Source organism: Penicillium verhagenii (genome assembly GCF_028828195.1).
Source record: "Penicillium verhagenii strain IBT 33310 chromosome Unknown utg000007l_segment0_segment0, whole genome shotgun sequence".
NCBI lineage: Eukaryota > Fungi > Ascomycota > Eurotiomycetes > Eurotiales > Aspergillaceae > Penicillium > Penicillium verhagenii.
This window is the reverse complement of record NW_026643171.1, coordinates 2,073,648-2,094,787: the sequence shown is the minus strand read 5'-3', so window position 1 is coordinate 2,094,787 and position 21,140 is coordinate 2,073,648. Positions and strand designations below refer to the sequence as shown.

Here is a 21,140-nt window from a genome sequence, read left to right as displayed (position 1 = left end):
CCAATTTAGGTAGGAACTGGAACCTAAACGATTGACTTGGAAGGAGCCATGGGGCCCATAGTTAGCACATGTGCGAACTTTTTGATCAGTCAACAGTTCATCAAGTGGGGAATGTATGAAGCCTTGAAGGTTAGCTCATTTTCGTACACGTACTGAGGTCCGTATGGGATGCCACATGTAGGTACTGGTACGGAGTGAATGTGGACCTCGGGAGCTTTGACCTACATAAGCGAATCTGCTGATGCTGGCCCACTCAAGGTCTTTAGCGCAACCTTGAAACATTGAAAGTTGAAACAATGGACTTGGAATAAAACAAATAAGAGATACTGCATGTACTATGAATGTTCACATGTGCAAACATTTGAATGTTGGTGATTGAGAGCATTGAAACATTGAATATTGAACATTTGAAGGGATATACAATTGACTTTTGGTCTTCTAACGCCGTCTATGCAAGGAACAAAATCCCCATGCCTGTCCTGACATGTACATACAAAAAAACTAAGAACACAATCATCTGCGCTTCTTGCCACCACCGCCGCCATCTTCATCGTTCTTGCGCTTCTTGCCCTCCTTGCGCCAGTAGTCATTGCGCTCTCTCTTTTCACGCGCCTCCTTCTTCTCCAAGCTATCGGCCACCTTGGCACGGTAGACCTTGCGACGTTCTTCTTGCTTGGCCGAACGCTTCGCCTGCTTCTCGTTACGCATAGTAGTCAACTTCTGCATGAGATCGCGAGCCTTCTTCTCTTCTCCACCAAGGACAACAGCACGCTTTTGCATATAAGTCTGGTCCTTGCGGGCCTTCATCTTGGTGATCTGAGATTTGTAGGGAAGATCCTTGGCCAGCTGACGTGGCACACGGAGTGGGTTGAAGTGACGATCTTGTCGCTCGATCTTGCGGTAGGCCGAGTCACTGTTCATGGGAGTGGGGATACCCTGGTCACGGCGGACTTCACCGGTCAACCGCATACCCTGCCAGCCACCAGAGCCACCTTCGGTTTGGTCGAGCAGGTTAGTAACAGGGTTGTAGAAGCGGTGCGGCTTGATCGGGTACCAGGCACGCAGGAAGACAATATCACTCATCAAGATCTTGTCCTCGAAAGTGGCACGGAAGTAACCGTCGGGCTTGCTGAGGGCTCGCTTGATCTGACCACGGATACCGGAGACAGTGCGGATCGAAGCACCTTCGAACTTGGCAATCTCAAGACCGGTGTTGAACATGTCCTTAATGAAAGCGGTGTTCTTGAAAATCTTGTATGGAACACCAGTGAGTTTCAACTTCTTAACAATCTCAGTGTGCTCATCCACGGCAAGCACCACACCGGTCGCGGCAATGCGGAATCCGGGGTTCTTGTTGGAGAAGGATTGGACACAGCAGAAACCGGTGTTAGGGGCCACAAGGGGTCCGTAGAAGACACCGGAACAATGCATGTGTTCAGGAGTGTACTTGAGGAGACGGTTTCGCGTCCGACTGTCCGAGGTACTGTAGATGGGCATGGACTGGAAGCGACGCCAACCAAGGGAGAAGATCAAGGGGTCGTTGCTCTTCAGGATCTTCTTGTGCCAACGGTGACGCTTGATACGAATCTGAACATATCCGAAGCGATCCTCAGTAGGAGCCAGTCCTCCGACAATCACAGGGAAACGAGGGTTGAACTTTTCAACAAACTCGCATGGTACATTCTCCAGAACGATTCGGGCGTAGGTACCGGCCTTGTAACCCTCAGCGCGAGCGCGAGAGGCTGGATCAAGGTTGCCGAACTCTGCTTGGTTGATGTCGTTCTGCTTCTGCATCTTTGCTTTCTGCATCTCGTACCAGTCATCCTCGCCGAATTCTCCATCGCCACCATCGCGAGCGCCATCCTTGGCATTTCCAAAGCCCTCACGATCCTCTTCCTCGAAACGGAGTTTGAGGTCTTCCTTCTTCTTCGCGTTGCGCTCACGCTCGGCTTCCAAGTCTACGGGACCCTCGGGCTCCGCATCTTCATCTTCACCCTCGTTATCCTCATCCTCGTCGCCGTCGTTAAACCCGTCAAAGACTTCACCTGACTCCAAATCTTCGAAGGCTCCATCACCCTCGTCATCATCATCGTCATCGAAATCGTCCTCATCAACTTCGTCGTCCGAGCCACCGCCGCCAAGTTTGCCGGTAACGAAACGTTGCTTGAGTGACTCAATCAATTCCTCATCACGCCACTTGCGCTCGAGCTCATCGTAGTCATATTCGGGAACAGCACGGATGTCGGCCTCATCATCCTTCTCGTTGTTTGTTTTCTTGAAGAAATCGTCCGCCTCTTCATCAGCCTCGATGTCTGATTCATCCGATTCGTCGCCATTATCTTCACCACGCCATATTTTCACAACGTCGGCAGGGGCGATTGAGTCGTCATACATCATACGAGACAGATCACTGACACGGAAAGCTGGCCGCTTACCATGAAGGACCTTGGCGTTTTCCAGCATGTTCTCCTTCCAACGAACGTTTCCTTCTTCATCCTCGTCGTCTTCATCTTCGTCGCTATCCAATTCTTGGTCATCGCCAGATACAGAGCCGATGTCGGAGTCGCTGTCCGCGAAAGCAAGGTCACCATCCTCACCGCTAGCGTCTTCAGTCTGTCTTTTCTTGAAACTATCTCCGAAGTCTGCTGGCGCCGATACGTCGACTTCATCTTCATCATCCTCGTTCTCGTCAAAGTCACCTCCATCTTCATCATCAGAAGCATCGCCGTCCTCGATGTCCTCGTCGTCTGATGCGGCTTGCACACGCTCAGAATCAGCTATGCGGGCGTGTCTGCGTTGTTTGCGACCAGTGCCTTCGTCTTCGACGTCCTTGGAGATCGCTTCACCACCACGGAACAGACGAACACCCTGGTCAGCCTCACCGAGCAAGCGGCGCTCACCCTGTAGACCTACGACGAGCTGCTCGCCGAGGCCCCGATCCTCATCATCAGACTCCTCATCATCTGAGCCCCGGTTGAAAGTGTTTGTCTTGACCTCAATATAAACAGCATCTTTGTCGACCAACACTCCACCGACATCAGACATGGGAGCAAAGAGCAGTTTCTGCTTCTCGCCCAGTTTACGTCGTGAAGAAGACTTTCCGCTGGCCTTGGCAATTTGCTGGTCCATGAAGGGAGTTGGGCATGGATCAGGCAAACTTTCAATACCAGAGACAGTCAAATCACCGACACCAGGAACGTGCACTCGGGCACTATGGGCCGGGAAATTCGTGCCTCGAAGATAACCATATAGTGCAACAGTACGGTCGCACTTGGGGTTCTCTTCAATTTTAGTCGGGGGTGTAATATCCAAGAAGCGATCTGCCAACGCGTAGGGGTGAGAGTTGCGCCAAATCAGAGGACGCGGGTTCTTCATGACGGACAAGAATCGGGAGAGATTGTGCACTTCACGATCAGGGTAGCGGCCGTTAATCACACCGGAAAGGTAGAAAAGCTTAGCACCCTGGTAAAGCTCGCTCCAGAAACGTTGCTTCAGGCGCTTCTTGGTCATCTTCAATGTGCTTTGCTTCTTGAACAAATCCAAGTGAGTCAAGATACCGAAGACGTTACCCGGCATACCACTTGTAGACAAAGCATTCAAGAACTCCATTGTCTCCATCTCGAAACCGTAGTTACCATCGATCATCAACAGGACGATATCTGCAATCTTGGAGACATCGATCATAGCGGCGAGAGAGTCGGAAGGACATTCGAGAAAAGTCAGACGCTTCTTCTTGGAGGTAACGACAGTCAATGGACCCTGGGGCGAGCTGAGGGTCTGCTTGGTGTAGCGACGAATCAAGGACTTGATAAGAGTAGTCTTGCCGACCTGTATGTACCAAAAACTTGTTAGACCTTTGATATCTCAATTGACTTGAGGGAAACACCATGACTTACACCGGGGGGGCCAACGACCGCAATGACCGTCGGAGGAGCCTCCTCGGGCATGCGATCCACTTGAGGGACATGGAGTCTCTTCTCCTTGACCTAGAAGAGCAGTCCGGGTTAGTTTTTATATGGAGACTCTTGGGTTGCTATCCAAGACGTACCTCCGAGGATCGCGCAGCCTGCTTGTTGAGTTTTCCCGGGTTGGCGTAGGCAAAAGCCTTGGGATTTTTTCCTATAGATTTCACATAGTGTTAGTAAAGCCCGGGTTGCATATTTTGAGTCTCGATAGAATCTCCGCAGATTTGCGGAAACGCTTCAGCGACCTACCTTCATATTTCTTCTTCTCCTTAGCGGGCCGATGCTCTCGGTTCGCTTGGTTGTCCATATTGCGCGAAGAGGTCTCGGACCTCAAAGCTACTCTCTGCTAAATTTCAGAGAGAGGACACTGGGCAAAGGCGACAGCAGCGATAACTCGAACTCTCTCCGTCCAAAATTATTATTTCGGGGCGGAAATATGTGGAGCCGATCATGAAAAAAAGATGAATCTAGAATAGGTTTAGCGTGGAACAGCTCAATTCTGAAAATCCTATAGCCTCAGGCATTAAGGCCAAAGTTCAAGCCGCAAAATTATGGCATAAAACCGAGGCAACTCCGCTATCTTATCAGCTTATCAGTGACCGGGCCGGTCCCCAGGCGATAACTCCAACACCCCACCCATCGGGCCGATTGAACAATGGCCCCTCTCACATTGGAGTTGTCATTTATGAGCGGGGTCAACAATTTGATTTCGTAAAAGATTGAAGATTATTATGTCCATGGTTGAAGCATAATTGACCTGATCAAGATGTTTTCCGCGGTGTGGCATGCGGGGCAAACCGCAAGTCCGTGAAACTACTATACATAGCACCAGATAACGGCAATCCTCCGAGGGTATGACTGCACCCGTAGATGTTATTTAAGAGAACCACTACCCGGGGACCATATAAAGTTCTATTCGTTCTCCAAATTCGCAGTCCTGCCATTTTCAATCGCAAGTACTACGTAGTGTTGCACAATCTACACCTACTATTTACACTTGTATTCAAACATGGCTACTCCTCGTCGCCCTCCTCCGGCCTACACAGCGCCCCCGGATTCGGGGATCCATGCGACATCCCAACTCTACCAGTCTATCTCCAAGACAGCATCAGACCCCGCCGCACGCATCCCTAGGGAATCTTTTACAATTCGGCCGTGCTCGGGTCAGGCCTGGGTCGTTCCCGCTGGCCACATCTGCCGTTTGACGACACCCGAAGGCCCCCAGGTGGGTGACCTGAATATCTGGAATGCGAACAATCCCCGTGAGCGAATGTGGGCAGCGCGAACTCGGCAGATTCATGCCTCGCATGTCTCCGTGGGTGACCGGCTCTGGTCCAACCTGCCGTATCTACGACCCCTAGTGACAATCACAGGCGACTCACTGGGAGGCGGACAATTGCATGAAGTGTTAGGACCAGACGGAAAGCGGAAGCCGGAAGTTGTGTTTGGCACTACGCAGTTTGGAGGACGGGTGCATGACCTTATGGGTACTCGATGTGATCCCTACGTAAATCTTCTTATGGGTGGTGAAACTTTTGATTTTCACTGCCATTCCAACTTGACCCGGGCGGTGGCACCTCATGGCTTGACAGAGCTGGACGTTCACGATGTTTTGAATGTGTTTCAGGTGACAGGGTTGGATGAAGAGGGTAAATACTTCATGGAGACTTCACCTGCAAAGGCGGGCGAGTACTTTGAATTCTTTGCCGAGGTTGACGTTCTCTGTGCACTTTCGGCATGTCCTGGCGGTACGTATCATAGTGATTTATGTGTCATTAATGAATGGATAACTGATATTCATTACGACCACAGGCGATCTCTCGAACTGGGGTTGGGATGACAAGGAGGGCGGCATGGGCTCGACCTGCCGCCCACTTGGTGTCGAGGTGTACCAATTAGCTGATGGAAAGGTGCTTAACGATTGGGAATCCCCATCGAGCCCTCCATACAAAGGTCTGCATGGAATGAGAATGCCTTCTCGTGACTAAAGGCACCCGGAGAAAGGAAGAAAGAAAATCCCCAAGAGTCAAGACGAATAAGGTACCAGTTAGTGGCACCAGTTGGCAGTGGCTGACTAAGATGCGCCTGGAGACCCAATTGCCCCGCGTTTGGTTTGGAGACGCACGTCATCGGAGATCCTGCCGCATAGTTACATCAGCGGGTGGAATTCAAATGGAAAAAAGGGCAAGGATGCAGAAAAAGAAGAGAGAGTCTCTCTAATCTAAACATGTCAGACCTGAGCGCAAGTGGCGCATAACGTGGCTCGTTTTTATCTTATTCGTCATCGCTGATCAGGATTGTCTTGATCAGGCATCCATTTTTTTTGGTTGTCTCAGGTCTGTATGGGCATGGATTGCAGCTTCCAGGGTTCACATTTTGGCTTAAAAAAAGAAAAATCACGACATCTTCAATGTTGGACAATAATGGAGTTGACGCGGTGTAACATTTCCTTGGATCAGTAGTCAAAAGCCAAAAGCCAAAAGCAAGTTAGTTCAACTTAATCCCAGGGGCTCCAAGAGTCGCCAAAGGTCCTTGGTAACTGGATGGCGTAAGACCAGCATTCAAAGTTACTAGTAGGCCCCTCTTATCAGCTCACGTATATAAGGCAACTTCCCCCCTCTCTATCTCCACCTTTTCTTATCTCCACCAAACTTTCTGAACGTCAACTTGTCACCCCCGCTCCTCTTGCTTATAACCCTCAACTCTCAACTATCACTTTCCTCCATAAAATCATGCCTCAGTACAACGTATGTGCTTTGTGTTGAAGTACTAACATCTTGAGTTTCAAAGGCTCTGCTGACATGGATTTCTATCAAGGTCACCTTGAAGGCCGATGCTCCGCCCGAGGCGTTGGAGAAGTCAGTTTTTACCCTCTACGTTTGAGTGAAATGTTATTTTGGCTGTTTTACTAATATATTCGTCACAACAGGGCCAAACAGGATGCACAGGAGAAGGGTGGCACCATCACACACGAATACTCTCTCATCAAGGGCTTTATGTATGGACTCCACTTTCCCCGCAGACGCTCTTTTGTCCACCCAAGCTGGCACTACTTTGCCCCTCAATCCCCTCACAGTCATTTGAAAAGTCATTCACTAATATGCGGTCTCGGCAGTGTCGAATACCCACCAGATCACGTCGACACCCTCGAGTCCAATGATAGCATTCACGTCGAGGAGGACGGTGAAGTGAGAACCCAGGAGTGATATGTGGAATAAAGCCCAAACGCCATGCAGTCATCCGTGGGACAGCTGCGAGGGCCCTAGGCCGAATACCAATCCAACCGGGCATGCAGAATAGTGGAGGGTTTATTACTCCAGCGTGAAGATATGATACTAGGGATACGCTTGGCCCTTGTATGCTATGTCATGTGTCTTTTATTTTTTAGCGATTTCAGATGGCTGTTCAGGGACCTTCAGAATGCCTGCAGTCAGATACGAATGTCCACGACCTTGAATATGAACTTTACTGCCATCAATACCTAGTATCCACTACTACCTATACCTAATATATATAATATATATGTATAGTTCGGAGTTCCCAATCGGGAGCATTCAGTGTAGATGACATTCGGAGTATTTGGGTTCACCATGAGCTCCCGAGGTCAAGTCATGTCATTCCAAGGTTGATCTGAAATCGTTGCTCGCCAAAGCTTTCCAAGGCTTCAATTATTTGATTGGTGGTCGCGTACCGAGGATATCCGTCTTCTGATAAGGTCGGCCCTTTATCTTGCATAATCGTTACTCAGCTAGGAACGTGCCCAGCTGCTCTTCCGGGAGCGAGGAACTTCTGGGGTACATGGCCTGATAATGTCATGTGAGCAATTCCGATGATATTCCGTGTTCCGCCCAATTTGTGAGCTAAGTAAGATTTGTCGTGCATGTAGTATGGAAAAACGAAGAGGCTCTGGTGGTCACGGGTGATAAATACTAGACACCAAAGGATATCATTTCATACAAGCCAATGATAAATCTACCTTACCAGACTGTAGGGCCACAGTGCAGAACCTTAAATTGTACTGAGTATGCATGTTCCATTCAAATTTGACTACTCTTGCCGGGTCAGATTCCAATCTTGATGGGATTTGATTTTTTAAATGCAAATAGCAAGGTTGCTTTCCAGTCTACAGTGAAATTTACGCATGAGAATTTAAAGATCTTGACAAACCTTACCACGTCGCTGTAGACTTGTCTACAGTTCAACTTGTAGGTAGTGCTTTGGTCCTTAGAATTGTCTGCCGTTAAGCCTAACCTGTAAGTGAAGTGATGAGATGATTCTTGGGGACCAACGACAGTTCTTGATATCAAAAATGTAAAAACTCCAGCAAGTAGAACATTGCAGGTCGATAATATAAGTTCTACGGACAAAGTCCGCTAAACATGAAAGAAACCAGATACAGTCCGAGCGCATTAAGCTTATCGCGCCGATGCCGGCGATAGCCTTATCTAGGCGGGGCTCGGCGTCCTCAGATTACCGTATCTGGCCGTATACACCGCTAATTCACAAGGGAACGCAATGGACTAACCGTATTAGGCGGTATTCGCACCCCTCCAAAGTGTATTTAATCTTGAAAGCACGCCCTTCATTGACAAGCCTGCAGATGAACGATCGCAAACCCCATTGTTACACAGAAAACTTTGCATTAGATAACAGAAATCCACTTCCTGCCTACTTACTGGCTGAATTGTATACTGACCCCGAAAAAAAAGTATCTAAATGGTGTATTAAGCTGTATTGATGAGTCATTCGATCCAATCGGAACCGCGATGCCGAGTGGATAAAGCTGTTGTAAATTCCACCGGAATGCACCAATTCGCCTCCGTTACCTCACTAGATTCTGGCGTCAACCCTTGCTATTCTTTCGCAACACCGTCAACGTTGACCTGAGTCTTGCGCCATCCCTAATTTTTGCATAGCCCTGCCGTACCGATTCTCGCAACTTTTCGCACGTTGCTTCCTCACCGATAATTACCTTTCCTACCCGCACCGAGTCACCGAGCCGACATGAGTCCGCCTTCTGCTGTGGATGTTGAGATGAAGGGGGTCACTGACACCTCCGCTGTGCCGATCCCTGACCCTTTGACCCTCAATGGTGTTCCTGCATGGCGTGAGAAGATGGCTCAGATGCCCACTGGTGTTGCGCCGGCGTGCAGCAGTGATATGTTCAAGAGCCCGGTATGCTTCCAACGACCACAACAATACAATCTCTGTGTCATCTTTGGGGAAAAGCAAGTGGTTGGGTCATGGCTGACCGATTGTGCTATTTTGGTCATACTAGGCTTGCTACACCAAGCCCAAGGCAAAGCGTTTTGATCGTGAGTTTTACCATGTTAGACTATGGCGGCTAATTTCTTGCGCTTGGCTACGAATCTATTGGAATAGCTCTAACCAGTATTAAACAGACTTTTTGTCACTTGAAGCCAAGTCTCGCAAGGTTGGTATTCCCGATGATTATTCAGGACTTTTCAGTAGCAAGTCGTTTAACGCGACTCCCAGGCTTCGACATTGAAAACTGCCGCCAAATTCTTGAAGAACCCGGGTATGTTCAAAAACACAAACTATATTCCTAGTACCTTTTATCGTGAACTAATTGACCCCTAGGTATGCTCTCTCTTGGTGGTGGCCTGCCCTCCTCCGAGTACTTCCCAATCGAGCACCTCGATATCAAGGTCCCCACTCCCCCAGATTTCACCCCGGAAGCTACCCAGAAGTCGGGCACTGTGCTGCATACTGGAAAGCACGATATCAAGGAAGGAAAGAGCCAGTATGGTACGTTGTTATCGTTCAAAACACCGACTATGGCATGGATCTCTGATGGACAATGAATGCGCAGATTTGGAAATTGCTCTCAACTATGGCCAAGCTACTGGATCTCCCCAGCTTCTCCGATTCGTCACAGAACACACCGAGGTAGGGTCTCTTTGCCTTTTCAGATGACAGAAATCCTGACGTTGGCAGCTCATTCACAACCCTCCGTATGCGGATTGGCAATGCACCTTGACAGCCGGTAGCACATACGCTTGGGATACCGCACTCCGTTTGTTCACAGAGCGGGGTGACTACATTATGTTGGAGGAGTACACATTCGCCAGTGCTGCTGAGACCGCTTGGCCGCTTGGCCTGAAGGCGCTAGCCTTGCCCATTGACGAAGAAGGTATTATTCCCGATGCCATGGACGAGCTTCTCAGCAACTGGGATGTCAAGGCCCGCGGCGCACGCAAGCCCTACGTTCTTTACACTATCCCAACCGGCCAAAACCCTACCGGTGCTACACAGTCTGCTGAACGCCGCCGCGCCGTGTACAAGGTCTGCCAGAAGCATGACTGTCTCATCGTCGAGGATGAGCCATACTACTTCCTGCAAATGCAGCCCTACACCGGCGAGGGAGCTGCTGCCCCTCCCCCACCCGCCACTCACGAGGAATTCATCAAGTCCCTTGTCCCCTCCTTCCTAAGCATGGACGTTGACGGTCGTGTGTGCCGAATGGAATCTTTCTCCAAGATCGTCTCTCCCGGTTCCCGTGTTGGTTGGATCGTTGCCTCCGAGCAGATCATCGAGCGTTTTGTGCGTAACTTCGAGGTCTCTTCGCAGAACCCCAGCGGTATCTCCCAGCTTGTCCTTTACAAGCTGCTAGATGAGCACTGGGGCCACTCTGGATTCTTGGATTGGCTTATTGCTCTGCGCATGTCTTACACCGATCGTCGCGATGCTTTGCTACACGCTTGCGAGAAACACCTCCCCCGCGATATTGCCCACTGGGTGGCTCCCGCCGCGGGCATGTTCGTAAGTCACATATCTTGATTCCGCCACGCCCCATTGAGATAGATTCGTGTCCATACTAACGCAATTTCTTTTTAGCACTGGATTGAAGTCGACTGGCGCAAGCACCCTGGCGTTGCAGCTGGTAAGAGCCGTGATACCATCGAAGAGGAAATCTTCCTGTCCGCAGTCGAGCACTCTGTTCTCCTGTCTCGTGGAAGCTGGTTCAAGGCCGATAGCTCAGCTGTCATGGAGAAGATGTTCTTCCGGGCGACCTACGCCTCCGCCTCCGGCGACCAGATTGATGAAGCAATCTCCCGCTTCGCCACCACCCTGCGCGAACAGTTTGGTCTGTAGACTTTGATGAAAGAAAGCGTTGGTATGGTAACAAAGCAAACCGTACAGCAACCGGCGCAATAAATTGGAGTCTAAGCCATTATATTCAGGTAGAATTTCCGCAAGTGTACATACATCTAGCGCTGAGTTTTCTGGATTGGCTCTGTCAAGTACTAGTAGACAGTTCATCTCCCGCTCATCATTGCAATTTACGTCTCACGACCTTCAAAATATTCATGCCTCTCAGATGTGAAATGCGAAATTCAGATTCATGACATAAATCATCCAGCGTGATATCTTCTCAAAATAAATGCCAAAATTGCCAAGTAGATAGTAGTAATAAATCAAGGTCAAGATATTTCCAAATCCTGGAAGCCGAAGGGTTCATCCACTAGAACCCACCAACTCCCCTCACTCGCTTCACGGCACCAATGACACCCTTGGCCCAGCTGAAGTGTCCCGGGTCTGTACCAATAGACCCAGGAGGAATCTCGCCAGTAGACGGATCATGCCAGCAGCCATCTTCAAAGCTTGCAGCACCGTACTTGGCCGTGTTCTGGTTGCGATCGATAGCCGCAAGCCACGCCTGGCAGACAAGCTGGGAATCAAGCATAACATTGATTTCCTGACTGTGGAAGAAGGACTGGGTATCCAAGTTACCGTTGCCTATAAATAGAAATTTCGCAGATTAGCACGTGTTGACGAGACGAGATCAGGGCTATATCAAAAGAAAGATGAGGAAAACATACCTTGGATAGCAACATGTTCATCGACGATCATTAACTTAATATGGCAACTACGTTTCTTAAACGAGTTGTGAATAGGTTGAATCTGGTCTTTACCAACGTAATAATGTACTTGAAGTCTTGCCTTCTGTTCATCCGTTTCAAGAGCGTTGTAGAGCCTGTTAGCGATCATCTCGTTCGTACCATTCTGGAACGGAAGTAATTCGCCTGCATCGTTGTACCCGAGACAGAGATAGGGCTTGACAGTGACGCCACGACGGAGTGCAGCCAAGAGAGGCTCGATAAGGGGCTCGGCATTCATGTTGGGGGTTTGGATGAAGATCGTGCGCTTCGCGTTGTTGATTGCCGAGACGAAGGCTGCATCTTGGGGGTTGTGGGTGCTGCTATGGTTTGGAGCTGGGGAAATTGTCAAAACGCTTGCTTGATTTTATTTTCCAGTTGATCTTCACTCACATCCGTATGGTTCTCGGTTAACCACAGCCATGGGGAAAGGCTCATGCTGGGGTAGCAATATGTACGGTGTCATTTTCAGGTCTTGATCGGTATCAGGAGCGTTTCCTGTGGTGTCAGGCTGAATGGTTGTATCTGGTGACAAGTTAGCAAATGCATGTGCGTATGCTTTAGTTTTGCATGATTCCAACATACTCAAATGACGGGTCACAGCCTGGGTTGGCGTTTCATCTCCACGGGGATCAACACTGCTGTTGACTCTGTGTGCCTCGCCTTCAAAATCAACATCCCATCGAGGCGTCTCTGACGTATTTTCGGTCAAGTCTGCGGGCAAATCCTCCGTAGGATCCAGCTTCTGCTCTCCATGGTGAGCGGGGATAGGAGCAGATTCGGCCGGAGAGTTCAAAAGAGGCAGAGGAGGATCAAGAGGCTTGCCCCAAGACAACAGAGCGGCATCGTAGAAAGAATCGACAATCGGCCCCTCAATATGAGAAAGCATCTCTAGGTTATCATTGTCCTGAATATTACTGCTCTGCAGAAGACACATGCGCCGATCAATGACAGTGAACTTCGAGTGGAATGTGCCAAAGACTGGACGATGGAAATTGATGACTTTCAAATCGACGTTCGGGATCTCATGCGGTGCGGGAAGTTTGACTTTCTCGGTTGTCCGTTGCTCTCCATTTACTTCGAGGCGATTGTCCAAGACCTAGTAGGAGTGAATTAGCACATGTGCGATAAAATGCAAATTTGTCCCGCGGTGTTGCTTACTTGCTTCGGGTCTCCGCGATCGTACACCATCTTCATCACCACCTTGGTGCCCCGTTCTCCAGCTCTCCTGTTCAACTCCCGGATGCCGTTTGTAACCAAAGTGGCTGCATCGGAATGAATCCAAAAATTTGTACCCAAAAACACTTCATGTTCAGCGCGCGCAATACAATTTCCCAAATGACGGCAGAGATCCGGTAACGGGGCGATGATGGTGAGGGGAATGACGCCTCGGCTCCCGATCAACGGGGGAGACACAACTCCCGTACTAGGCTCTTTATCCAAGGAACCAAGCACATCGTGATAAATCTAAGTCCAATTGAATTAGCTGAGCTGTCGGGATTTCAATTCTAGGAGTTCCCCAAAAACTCTCACCTGAAGAAAAAGTTCACTGGGCTCTGTTGAACCCCAATGTCCACAAGCTAATGCTTTCTGTACAGCATCTTTCTTTTCAAATTCCTCAATTTCCTCTTTGGATAACCCATGGGCTCCATGTTCCTTCAAATGGGGGTGCGGGACTTCATGGTGATCGTACAGCTTTTTGAAGATCGTCCCTGGGGTCTGTGACGGATCTTGCGCTAGCTCCGAAGTTACAGTCTGCGACTGTTTCCACAATCCATATACCTTAGTAGTGACCATAATGATGATTCTCAGAACGGAATTATGAAGATTGAGGGAATGAGAAGGCTTCGTTCAGCTTTTTCTCCTTTTTTTGTTTGCAAAGTTACCAAAGTTACGTGACGTAAAGAGGGCTTGAAGCGGGGTCGGGAGGCAATTTTAGTGATGAAGTTGACCTGGTTAGTTGTTGGGGTTGATTGGTTTAATATCCAGGCTAAAAAACCACTTTTTTCCGAGTCGAAATCAATATGATTGCCTGGAATATGACGTAAGACATTTAACCAGTTGGGAACTTGATGAGAATCACTGCTGGATCAGTTCCTTACAGGGCTGAAATGACGTATCCAGTGGCCCCACAAAAGCTTAACAAAGCTTGTTTAAGTAATTTGTTTTTTTGCCACGTCGAGGCTATATATAGAGTAAGTCGTTATATGGCATGTTTATTGTCTTAATATATTGAATCCTGATTTCTCATAATTAAGTTCCGTCCTATGCTGTCTTAGGGAAAAACTGGTTCTCTGGCCGTGCGAGGCCAAAGTGTTCACGCAGCGTAGACCCCGTATAATCATCTCGGAACAGACCTCGGCGCTGTAGCTCCGGAATCAATTTATCCGTCACCTCTTCCAATCCCTGAGGCAAGAAAGGGAAAGTGCAAGTGAAGCCATCCGAGGCCTCTTCCTTCAACCAAACCTCCATTTCTTCGGCAATATCACTCGGAGAACCGAGGAATGTCAACCCTGAATATCCTCCATACCGTTGTGCAAGCTGACGAACAGTCAACCCTTCTTCTTTAGCAAGACGCTCCACCCCCTCTCTGCTCGTCTTGCTTGCATTGGTATCAGGCAAACCTTCAGGCAAAGGACCCTCCGGGTCGAATCCACTAGCATCAACCCCAAGCGAAATCGACAAAGAAGCAATGGCACTTTCGTAATGCACCAGACTATCCAACTCTAGCCTCTTGGCCTGAGCATCTTCTTTGCTCTCCCCAACAATAATCATGGCCGCAGGTAGAATCTTCAAGTGCTCTCGCTTCCGTCCAGCCTTCACAACGCGGTCCTTGATATCAGCATAAAGCACCTTAGCAGCATCGATATTCTTTGGGCTGCAAAACACCACCTCGGCCGTCTCAGCCGCAAGTTGGCGACCAGGCTCGCTCTGCCCGGCCTGTACAATAACAGGCCATCCCTGCACAGGTCGCGCAATGTTCAATGGTCCTCGAACCTTCAACTCATCCCCAGCATGGTTCAAGACGTGCATCCGCTCTGGGTCAAAATACTGACCCGTCTCCACATCACGGGTAAATGCATCGTCGGCAAAGCTATCCCATAGCCCTGTGACAATGTCGTAGAATTCACGCGCACGCTTGTATCGGTCCCCGTGGGCCATGTGCTCATCGAAGCCGAAATTGTGGCTGGATTCCGGGTTTCCGGTGGTGACTATGTTCCATGCTGCCCGCCCGTTGCTAAGGTGGTCTAGACTGGCAAAGCGGCGGGCGACGTGGTAAGGGAGATCATATGTTGTGCTCGCTGTCGCTGCGAGACCGATTTTATCGGTGACGGATGACAGGGCGGAAAGGAGGGTGAATGGTTCGAATGAGGTGACGGTATGGCTGCGCTTGAGGGCTTCAACGGGCATGTTTAGAACCGCGAGGTGGTCGGCCATAAAGAAGGCGTCAAACTTGGCGGCCTCGAGCTTCTGGATGAAGTGCGTCAGGTGTTTGAAATTGAAGTTTGCATCAGGGTATGATCCTGGATAGCGCCATGCTCCCGTGTGTAGAGAGACTGGGCGCATGAAAGCCGTTAGATGTAGTTGACGCGGCTGGGTGTCTCCCATTTTGATATGCAGGTTATAAGCGATTTCAAGGTTCAAAATATTGGATGAGTTCGAAAGTTGGAGCTTTGGAAATTACTCCAGCTGCATGTGTGCTATTCTCATGAGGCAGGAGTGAAAATAAAATGCATTATATATGGAAATCTTTCCGCATATTCGTCGTTGTATTAATAAGCCTATTTATAAGCTTCGGCTTTTGATGCTATGGCGTGCTCTGTATAGCTCGCTCGCGCAAGCGGCTACGATGATTTCGTTAAACCTCGGAAGGCCAAGAAAACCCCCGCAGTGGGCGCGAGTCCAGTACGTACATAGTAGATGACTACTAAAGTTTTCATCGGTCGGCCAGGGCTGAAAAATCTGCTATTTAACGCTAACCTTCCGAGTCCATTTGCATCCAGGGATGTTTGGCAGTGCCGAATTTTGGAAGTGTATGTAAGAAACAAGGGAGCTTCTCAGGTTCGTCATCGGGTCTACCGTCTTACCAAGTAGAAACTGACCTTAACTTAATTTCTGCTGTTCATGTGAGATATTCGAGGTGACGAACATGATAAGAACACTGAATAATAATAAGCGGTTTTGACCTGCATGAGTCCTATAGATGAAAATGTGATGATATTGGTGGTGTGGTCAAGGGAACATACTACTAGTATACCTCCGCGAATGTGGATACTAAGACAGAAAATCATCAACATCGAAGACACTCAAGAAGCGAAGACTGAATGGGCAAAGAAAGATTGAATTGGATTAAGTTCCATCCCCAATCTTTGTCATGAGATGACAGTACCGGCACTTGAATTCTGCAATTGAATTCTTCGATTGAATTATTGAAGCCTGAAACCTCAGGCTTCCACAGGGTATCTAAGACTGTTTATTCTCTTCTGTTTCTCTCTATCTCCCTTGTTATTCTTTGTGGGTGTCTTTCTCATATTTCAGGATCAACGTCGTTTCTTTTGTTTCTGCTTGCCGTGTTACAATCTTGATCTATGCAGGAATTACTGTAGTGTTTCTATAGATACTTTGTTGCCTCAGGCAGGACTTATAGCCTCAGGCATCAAGATCACGTGGAAGGGGGCCACAACGATCGTTGTGAAATGAGCGGCAACCTCCGCTATACGACATTGAACCTTTCAATCTATCTCACGATTAATGGTATACCTTCTCAATTAAATTTATCGGTACTTGCTGCTCATTCGCTACGCTTGTTGGGCTTTACAGCGGATTATGGCGGGAGGATACACCGCTTGAAGATCCTGTGTTGATCCTGTCAGAAAACAGCAGAGCTGTTGTGCTAGTAGGCCGAACACCTAGATCTAAAATAATTTTGGAAGTGAATAACTTCAAGTATGTTTGCCATCCATGTCCTTCGTGTCCACCGTGCCCTTTCTTGTTTACATAAACCCTCCAACTCTTCAATCTTCCATCATCTCCAACCTTTCATCATCCCCATCTCCATCTATCCCCATCCCTATCTATCACCAGGTTAGACTACATCCATCAACAGCAAAGCCATGACTGACTTCGATTATCAAGACCAGCCTGTGGCTGCTGATTCCCAGCTTTCCTGGAAGTATCGTGACCGCGTGAACCGCAATCTATTGGACCCAAGCCCCTCTTTTAGATCTAGTTCCGAGTCCGAGCAGACTCACAGTGGTAGTGTATCTTCCTTCTCTTTTTCTGATATCTGGTCAGACGAGATTGAAGTCTCATCATCTCCTACTCCTCAATATCGGCCTAAGTAAGTGATCATCCAGCCCAAAACGCGTGAATGTACCTCTAATGAGCTACCCAGCAAGCGTTTTCGGTTGCCCCAGATCAACCCTGAGGCTTGCCCGCCAGCACACTTTGAATACAGTCGGGACCTGTCTTTGGCAGACAACGACTACAGTGCGTCTCGAGATTCTGATGCAAGTACCTTGCTGTTTGATGAATTGTTTGAATTGTTAGGAGCATCTCCTCAAGATTCCAAACCACCACTTTCGACTCCTGGAACCACGCCCTCTTCTTCTTTGAACTGCGACACTACTAGAGAGGTTAATAAATCTGCTGTTGAGCCCTCAACCCCAGAGAAACAAATTGTCTCCATTGGATATGAAAATATAACACCTGGAGGTAAGTATTCCGCCTGGATTTTAGCAACAGATGCTCACTCGATCTAGCTCCACCGAAATACGGCTCGACTGTATCTGACAGCCGTGTCAATCTTCCACTGTCAAGGACCGATAACCCAATTCAACTTTCACCCTACTTTGTAGTGCGTAAGAGTAAAAACCATCGTGGAGTGGATTTCATTGACGGGCCTTACTATCGTCCCACAACCAAAACCACCGCCGCACCCAACTCCGCCACCATCTCTAACTCCTCCGCTATCTCCAACTCCACTGGCCCTCCGCAGAAAGCTCTCTCACCTTCTCAATCCATTGGCATTTGTTCTCGAAGCCGAAAGAAACTTATCATCAAGATCAGGAATCGCCTTTCCACTTTCTTTGGTAATCGGCTCGATACTGATACTCAACCGCAAAGAGGATTTGCCAGCAAGATCAAGAGTCGACTATTCACTGGTTTTGGTAAGCGTCCCACTGTAGCTCTTTAAGGAGAGTTACAAATCATTCAGGGCCTTCGGATTCGCCGCATTACGTACGGTTTTTTAAGCGTTTCACATTTTTCTGGATATTAGCACTTGCTCTTTCTGCATCACTTGCGATTCTTCTCGAAATTACGACATCATTGAAATTTTCCTCGCCAATTTTGGGTTTTCTCGCTATTCCGCGCCTTTTTTCGCGCCTTTTACGGGTTTTCTTAACATTTCCGATTTCTCGACACCACCTCCTCTTTCCTCTTCATTTCTGATCTTTTCTCAAGATTACTCCTTTACTTCTCCTCATTCCTGGTCTTTTTCGATCTTACTCACATTTCCATTTTTCAAAAAACCGACAAAATGGACACACGGGGCTCCCGGTTCTTAGACCCATCGTCTGCGATGGCAGCGATTACCAGACACAAAGCGGAAGCAATTAAATTGGCACGAGAGCAAGGAACGGCTGTCAAAGAGATGTGTCGACGTGCAAAAACAGAGATACCGCCTTACGAGTTTGAAGAATTGATCGGCAAGGGTGCATATGGTCGTGTCTACAAAGGCAGAGGGATACCATCTGGTCAGCTGGTCGCCATAAAAGTGTTGGACATTGATTCGCTCGACTACAAATCTCTACGCGATTTTAGAGATGAGTCCATCAAGGACTTCATCCATGAAACAAAAGTTATGAAACAGGTGAAGGATTCTGGGGCCAAGAACATCAATGAGCTTATTGAAGCGATCTCCATCCACTCGCAACTTTGGCTGGTTTGTGAATACTGCCCTGGTGGAAGTGTGCGGACATTGGTAAGTTTTATCTATGATAACCATGTGAATGGACTCTGATTGGTTCTTTTTTTTTGCAGATGCGCGCGACTGGTGATAAATTAGAAGAGAAATTTATCATTCCAATTGCTCGAGAGCTCGTGATTGGACTGAATGCAATTCATAATGCTGGCATTATTCATCGTGATATCAAAGGTGCTGTCTTCTGCTTTCTATGAGCCCTCGGTGGTTGACTGACAACTCTATAGCGGCGAATATTCTGATTCACGAGGAAGGCCGACTGGAGATTTGTGACTTCGGTGTGGCCGGAGTCCTGCAGTCCCAGCGAGACAAGCGGTCAACATGGATTGGCACTCCTCATTGGATGCCACCTGAGATGTTCTCAACCCGCGGCCAAGCCCATCAGTATGGCAGCGAAGTAAGTGCTTATCCATTCCAATTTCCAATCATTTTCTAAACAAGTCAGATTGACGTATGGGCGTTTGGCTGTACATTGTTCGAGTTTGCCACTGGCAACCCACCCAATGCTGGTCTTCGTGAGCGGATGCAAATTGGACGCCAACTGAACCGTAACACTCCCAAACTTGATAGCGAGGATTACAGCGAAGGCTTGAAGGACCTCATTTCATACGCACTTGACTCCAACCCGTCCACCCGTCCTTCTATGGCGGATATTCTAGACCACCCCTACATTGCGGGTACTGAGGAAGAATACCCCACATCATCGGTGGGTGAGCTTGTCAGAAACTACTACCAATGGTCTCAACGAGGAGGACAGCGTATTTCCTTGTTCCACCCAGGTGGTGCCGCAGCTGCAGAACTTCCAGGCGCGGAAGAGTCAGAAGATGATTGGAACTTCAGCACAACAGACGGATTTGAACGAAGATTCTCCGTCATTGACCTAGATCAGTTAGCTGCTTCTTTGGCTGAAATGGAGGAGGCAGTCAGCCCAACCACACCTACCGCAGAATTTGACTTTAACGACGACCCATTGGAAGGCGAATTGAAGCCAGAAGATAAGGCTAACTTCGATGAACGGGTTCGCCGAGGAGCGGTTGCGATGGAGGGGCTTTTTGACGAGCAAAAGCCAAGCTACAAATACGAAACGAAAAATGACTTCGTTCCAATTGAGCCCCCTCAACCATCGTCCGACCTACCCTTGCGTGCTGATACAGATCGGTCCTCTGTCACATCCACATTCCTCGATATTGATATCGGCTCCTTTGATTCGTCTCACTATGCAGCCGGCACACCTTCCGCACAGCCTTTTCAATTAGCTGATGCTGGCACAATCCGGGCAAACCGATCAAGTCTTCGTGGTAGTCGTAACTCCAATGACAACAGTTCACAGTCCTCCGTCAGTGGTGAAGAGACGACTGAAATGCAGGAAGAAGAGTTTCAACCTCAGTCCGGCCCGCGCCCTCCTACTATGGATTGGAAATTCCCGGTGTTTGTGAATCCGGAAGAAAAGGAGGAGGAGGAGGAGGAAGAAGAGGAAAAAGCGAATAAGGAAGAGTCAGGTCCAGAATCATCAGCAGAACCCGCCCAAGACGAAACATTCCAAGCTGAAAAGCGTGCCACCATGGAATGGACTTTTCCTGTCATGTCCCCAGACGAAGTGTCAAACGATATTAATACAGATCGTTATGATACCCTCAAAGCACCATTGCCCCCGCCTCAATTGCCAACCGAAGAATCCGACCTTTCTCGCCCCTCAACATCCGCCTCCAACATGTCGAGTGCATCTGACTCCGATTATGATCCTTTCCGTTTTGATCGTCCAATCACTCCCGAAGGACCATCATCCAAATTCTCCAGTCGAGCTCAGTCATTTGATTCAACCCACAGCCCAATAGGCCCCGAGTACCCTGACGACATGTCTGTTTCTCTTGATGGACCTGGTCCTGATGAAGAGGAGCCCCATCCTCTATGGAATGAGAACACTGAAGTCATCGACCCCAACAACATACCACCACTTGAACTTCACATGCCTAGTAGCAAAGATGCTGAAGATGTCTCCACTCCCATCTCCGAGCCTGGCTCACCCATCTACGACGATCCACCGACTATTCGACGAGATACCTTTTCTCGAGCCAGAGATTTGCCAGGACCCACCGCAGGAATGATTCCATTCCCAGTCCTTATTCCACCGAGCGCGGAAAGCTTGATGGAAGGCTCTGATGATGCTATTGTGACCGCTGAGCTTGAAAGGCTTCTTGATGACTTCCTTGCTGGTCTCTCTGCAACTGGACAGGCTCTCTCCAGATACGCTGCGGAAAGACAGCCCCGCGATGTTTGACGCTGGAGCTA

The 21,140-nt window shown here is 48.7% G+C and overlaps 8 protein-coding genes across 8 annotated transcripts; 5 read left to right on the top strand and 3 right to left on the bottom strand.

Annotated features, from left to right (window-relative positions):
- Positions 1-513: 513 nt before the first annotated feature.
- N7466_007459 (GTPase BMS1) lies at positions 514-4,272 on the bottom strand (the record flags this gene model as incomplete). The annotated part of the gene is made up of 4 exons (XM_057166848.1): positions 514-3,828; positions 3,897-3,986; positions 4,049-4,119; positions 4,215-4,272. The coding sequence occupies 4 exons, from the start codon at positions 4,270-4,272 to the stop codon at positions 514-516; spliced, it is 3,534 nt and encodes a 1,177-aa protein (XP_057019889.1).
- A 702-nt stretch (positions 4,273-4,974) lies between these two features.
- Positions 4,975-5,953, top strand: N7466_007458 (urea carboxylase-associated family protein; the record flags this gene model as incomplete). The annotated part of the gene is made up of 2 exons (XM_057166847.1): positions 4,975-5,713; positions 5,778-5,953. 2 exons carry the CDS (start codon positions 4,975-4,977, stop codon positions 5,951-5,953), a joined length of 915 nt encoding a protein of 304 aa, XP_057019888.1.
- Positions 5,954-6,697: 744 nt separating this feature from the next.
- Positions 6,698-7,171, top strand: N7466_007457 (uncharacterized protein; the record flags this gene model as incomplete). The annotated part of the gene is made up of 3 exons (XM_057166846.1): positions 6,698-6,712; positions 6,783-6,823; positions 6,895-7,171. The coding sequence occupies 3 exons, from the start codon at positions 6,698-6,700 to the stop codon at positions 7,169-7,171; spliced, it is 333 nt and encodes a 110-aa protein (XP_057019887.1).
- Positions 7,172-8,969: 1,798 nt separating this feature from the next.
- On the top strand, positions 8,970-11,081 carry N7466_007456 (aminotransferase-like domain-containing protein; the record flags this gene model as incomplete). Its single annotated transcript, XM_057166845.1, has 8 exons — positions 8,970-9,140; positions 9,244-9,280; positions 9,368-9,399; positions 9,462-9,504; positions 9,567-9,734; positions 9,799-9,875; positions 9,924-10,748; positions 10,824-11,081. The coding sequence occupies 8 exons, from the start codon at positions 8,970-8,972 to the stop codon at positions 11,079-11,081; spliced, it is 1,611 nt and encodes a 536-aa protein (XP_057019886.1).
- A 370-nt stretch (positions 11,082-11,451) lies between these two features.
- Positions 11,452-13,663, bottom strand: N7466_007455 (IQ calmodulin-binding motif protein; the record flags this gene model as incomplete). Its single annotated transcript, XM_057166844.1, has 6 exons — positions 11,452-11,726; positions 11,810-12,202; positions 12,260-12,391; positions 12,452-12,965; positions 13,028-13,333; positions 13,400-13,663. The coding sequence occupies 6 exons, from the start codon at positions 13,661-13,663 to the stop codon at positions 11,452-11,454; spliced, it is 1,884 nt and encodes a 627-aa protein (XP_057019885.1).
- A 468-nt stretch (positions 13,664-14,131) lies between these two features.
- Positions 14,132-15,475, bottom strand: N7466_007454 (LLM class flavin-dependent oxidoreductase; the record flags this gene model as incomplete). The annotated part of the gene is made up of 1 exon (XM_057166843.1): positions 14,132-15,475. One exon carries the CDS (start codon positions 15,473-15,475, stop codon positions 14,132-14,134), a length of 1,344 nt encoding a protein of 447 aa, XP_057019884.1.
- Positions 15,476-16,980: 1,505 nt separating this feature from the next.
- On the top strand, positions 16,981-18,062 carry N7466_007453 (uncharacterized protein; the record flags this gene model as incomplete). Its single annotated transcript, XM_057166842.1, has 3 exons — positions 16,981-17,207; positions 17,262-17,581; positions 17,725-18,062. The coding sequence occupies 3 exons, from the start codon at positions 16,981-16,983 to the stop codon at positions 18,060-18,062; spliced, it is 885 nt and encodes a 294-aa protein (XP_057019883.1).
- Positions 18,063-18,407: 345 nt separating this feature from the next.
- On the top strand, positions 18,408-21,129 carry N7466_007452 (putative serine/threonine protein kinase; the record flags this gene model as incomplete). The annotated part of the gene is made up of 4 exons (XM_057166841.1): positions 18,408-18,851; positions 18,911-19,025; positions 19,079-19,248; positions 19,297-21,129. The coding sequence occupies 4 exons, from the start codon at positions 18,408-18,410 to the stop codon at positions 21,127-21,129; spliced, it is 2,562 nt and encodes an 853-aa protein (XP_057019882.1).
- Between the last annotated feature and the right edge of the window lie 11 nt (positions 21,130-21,140).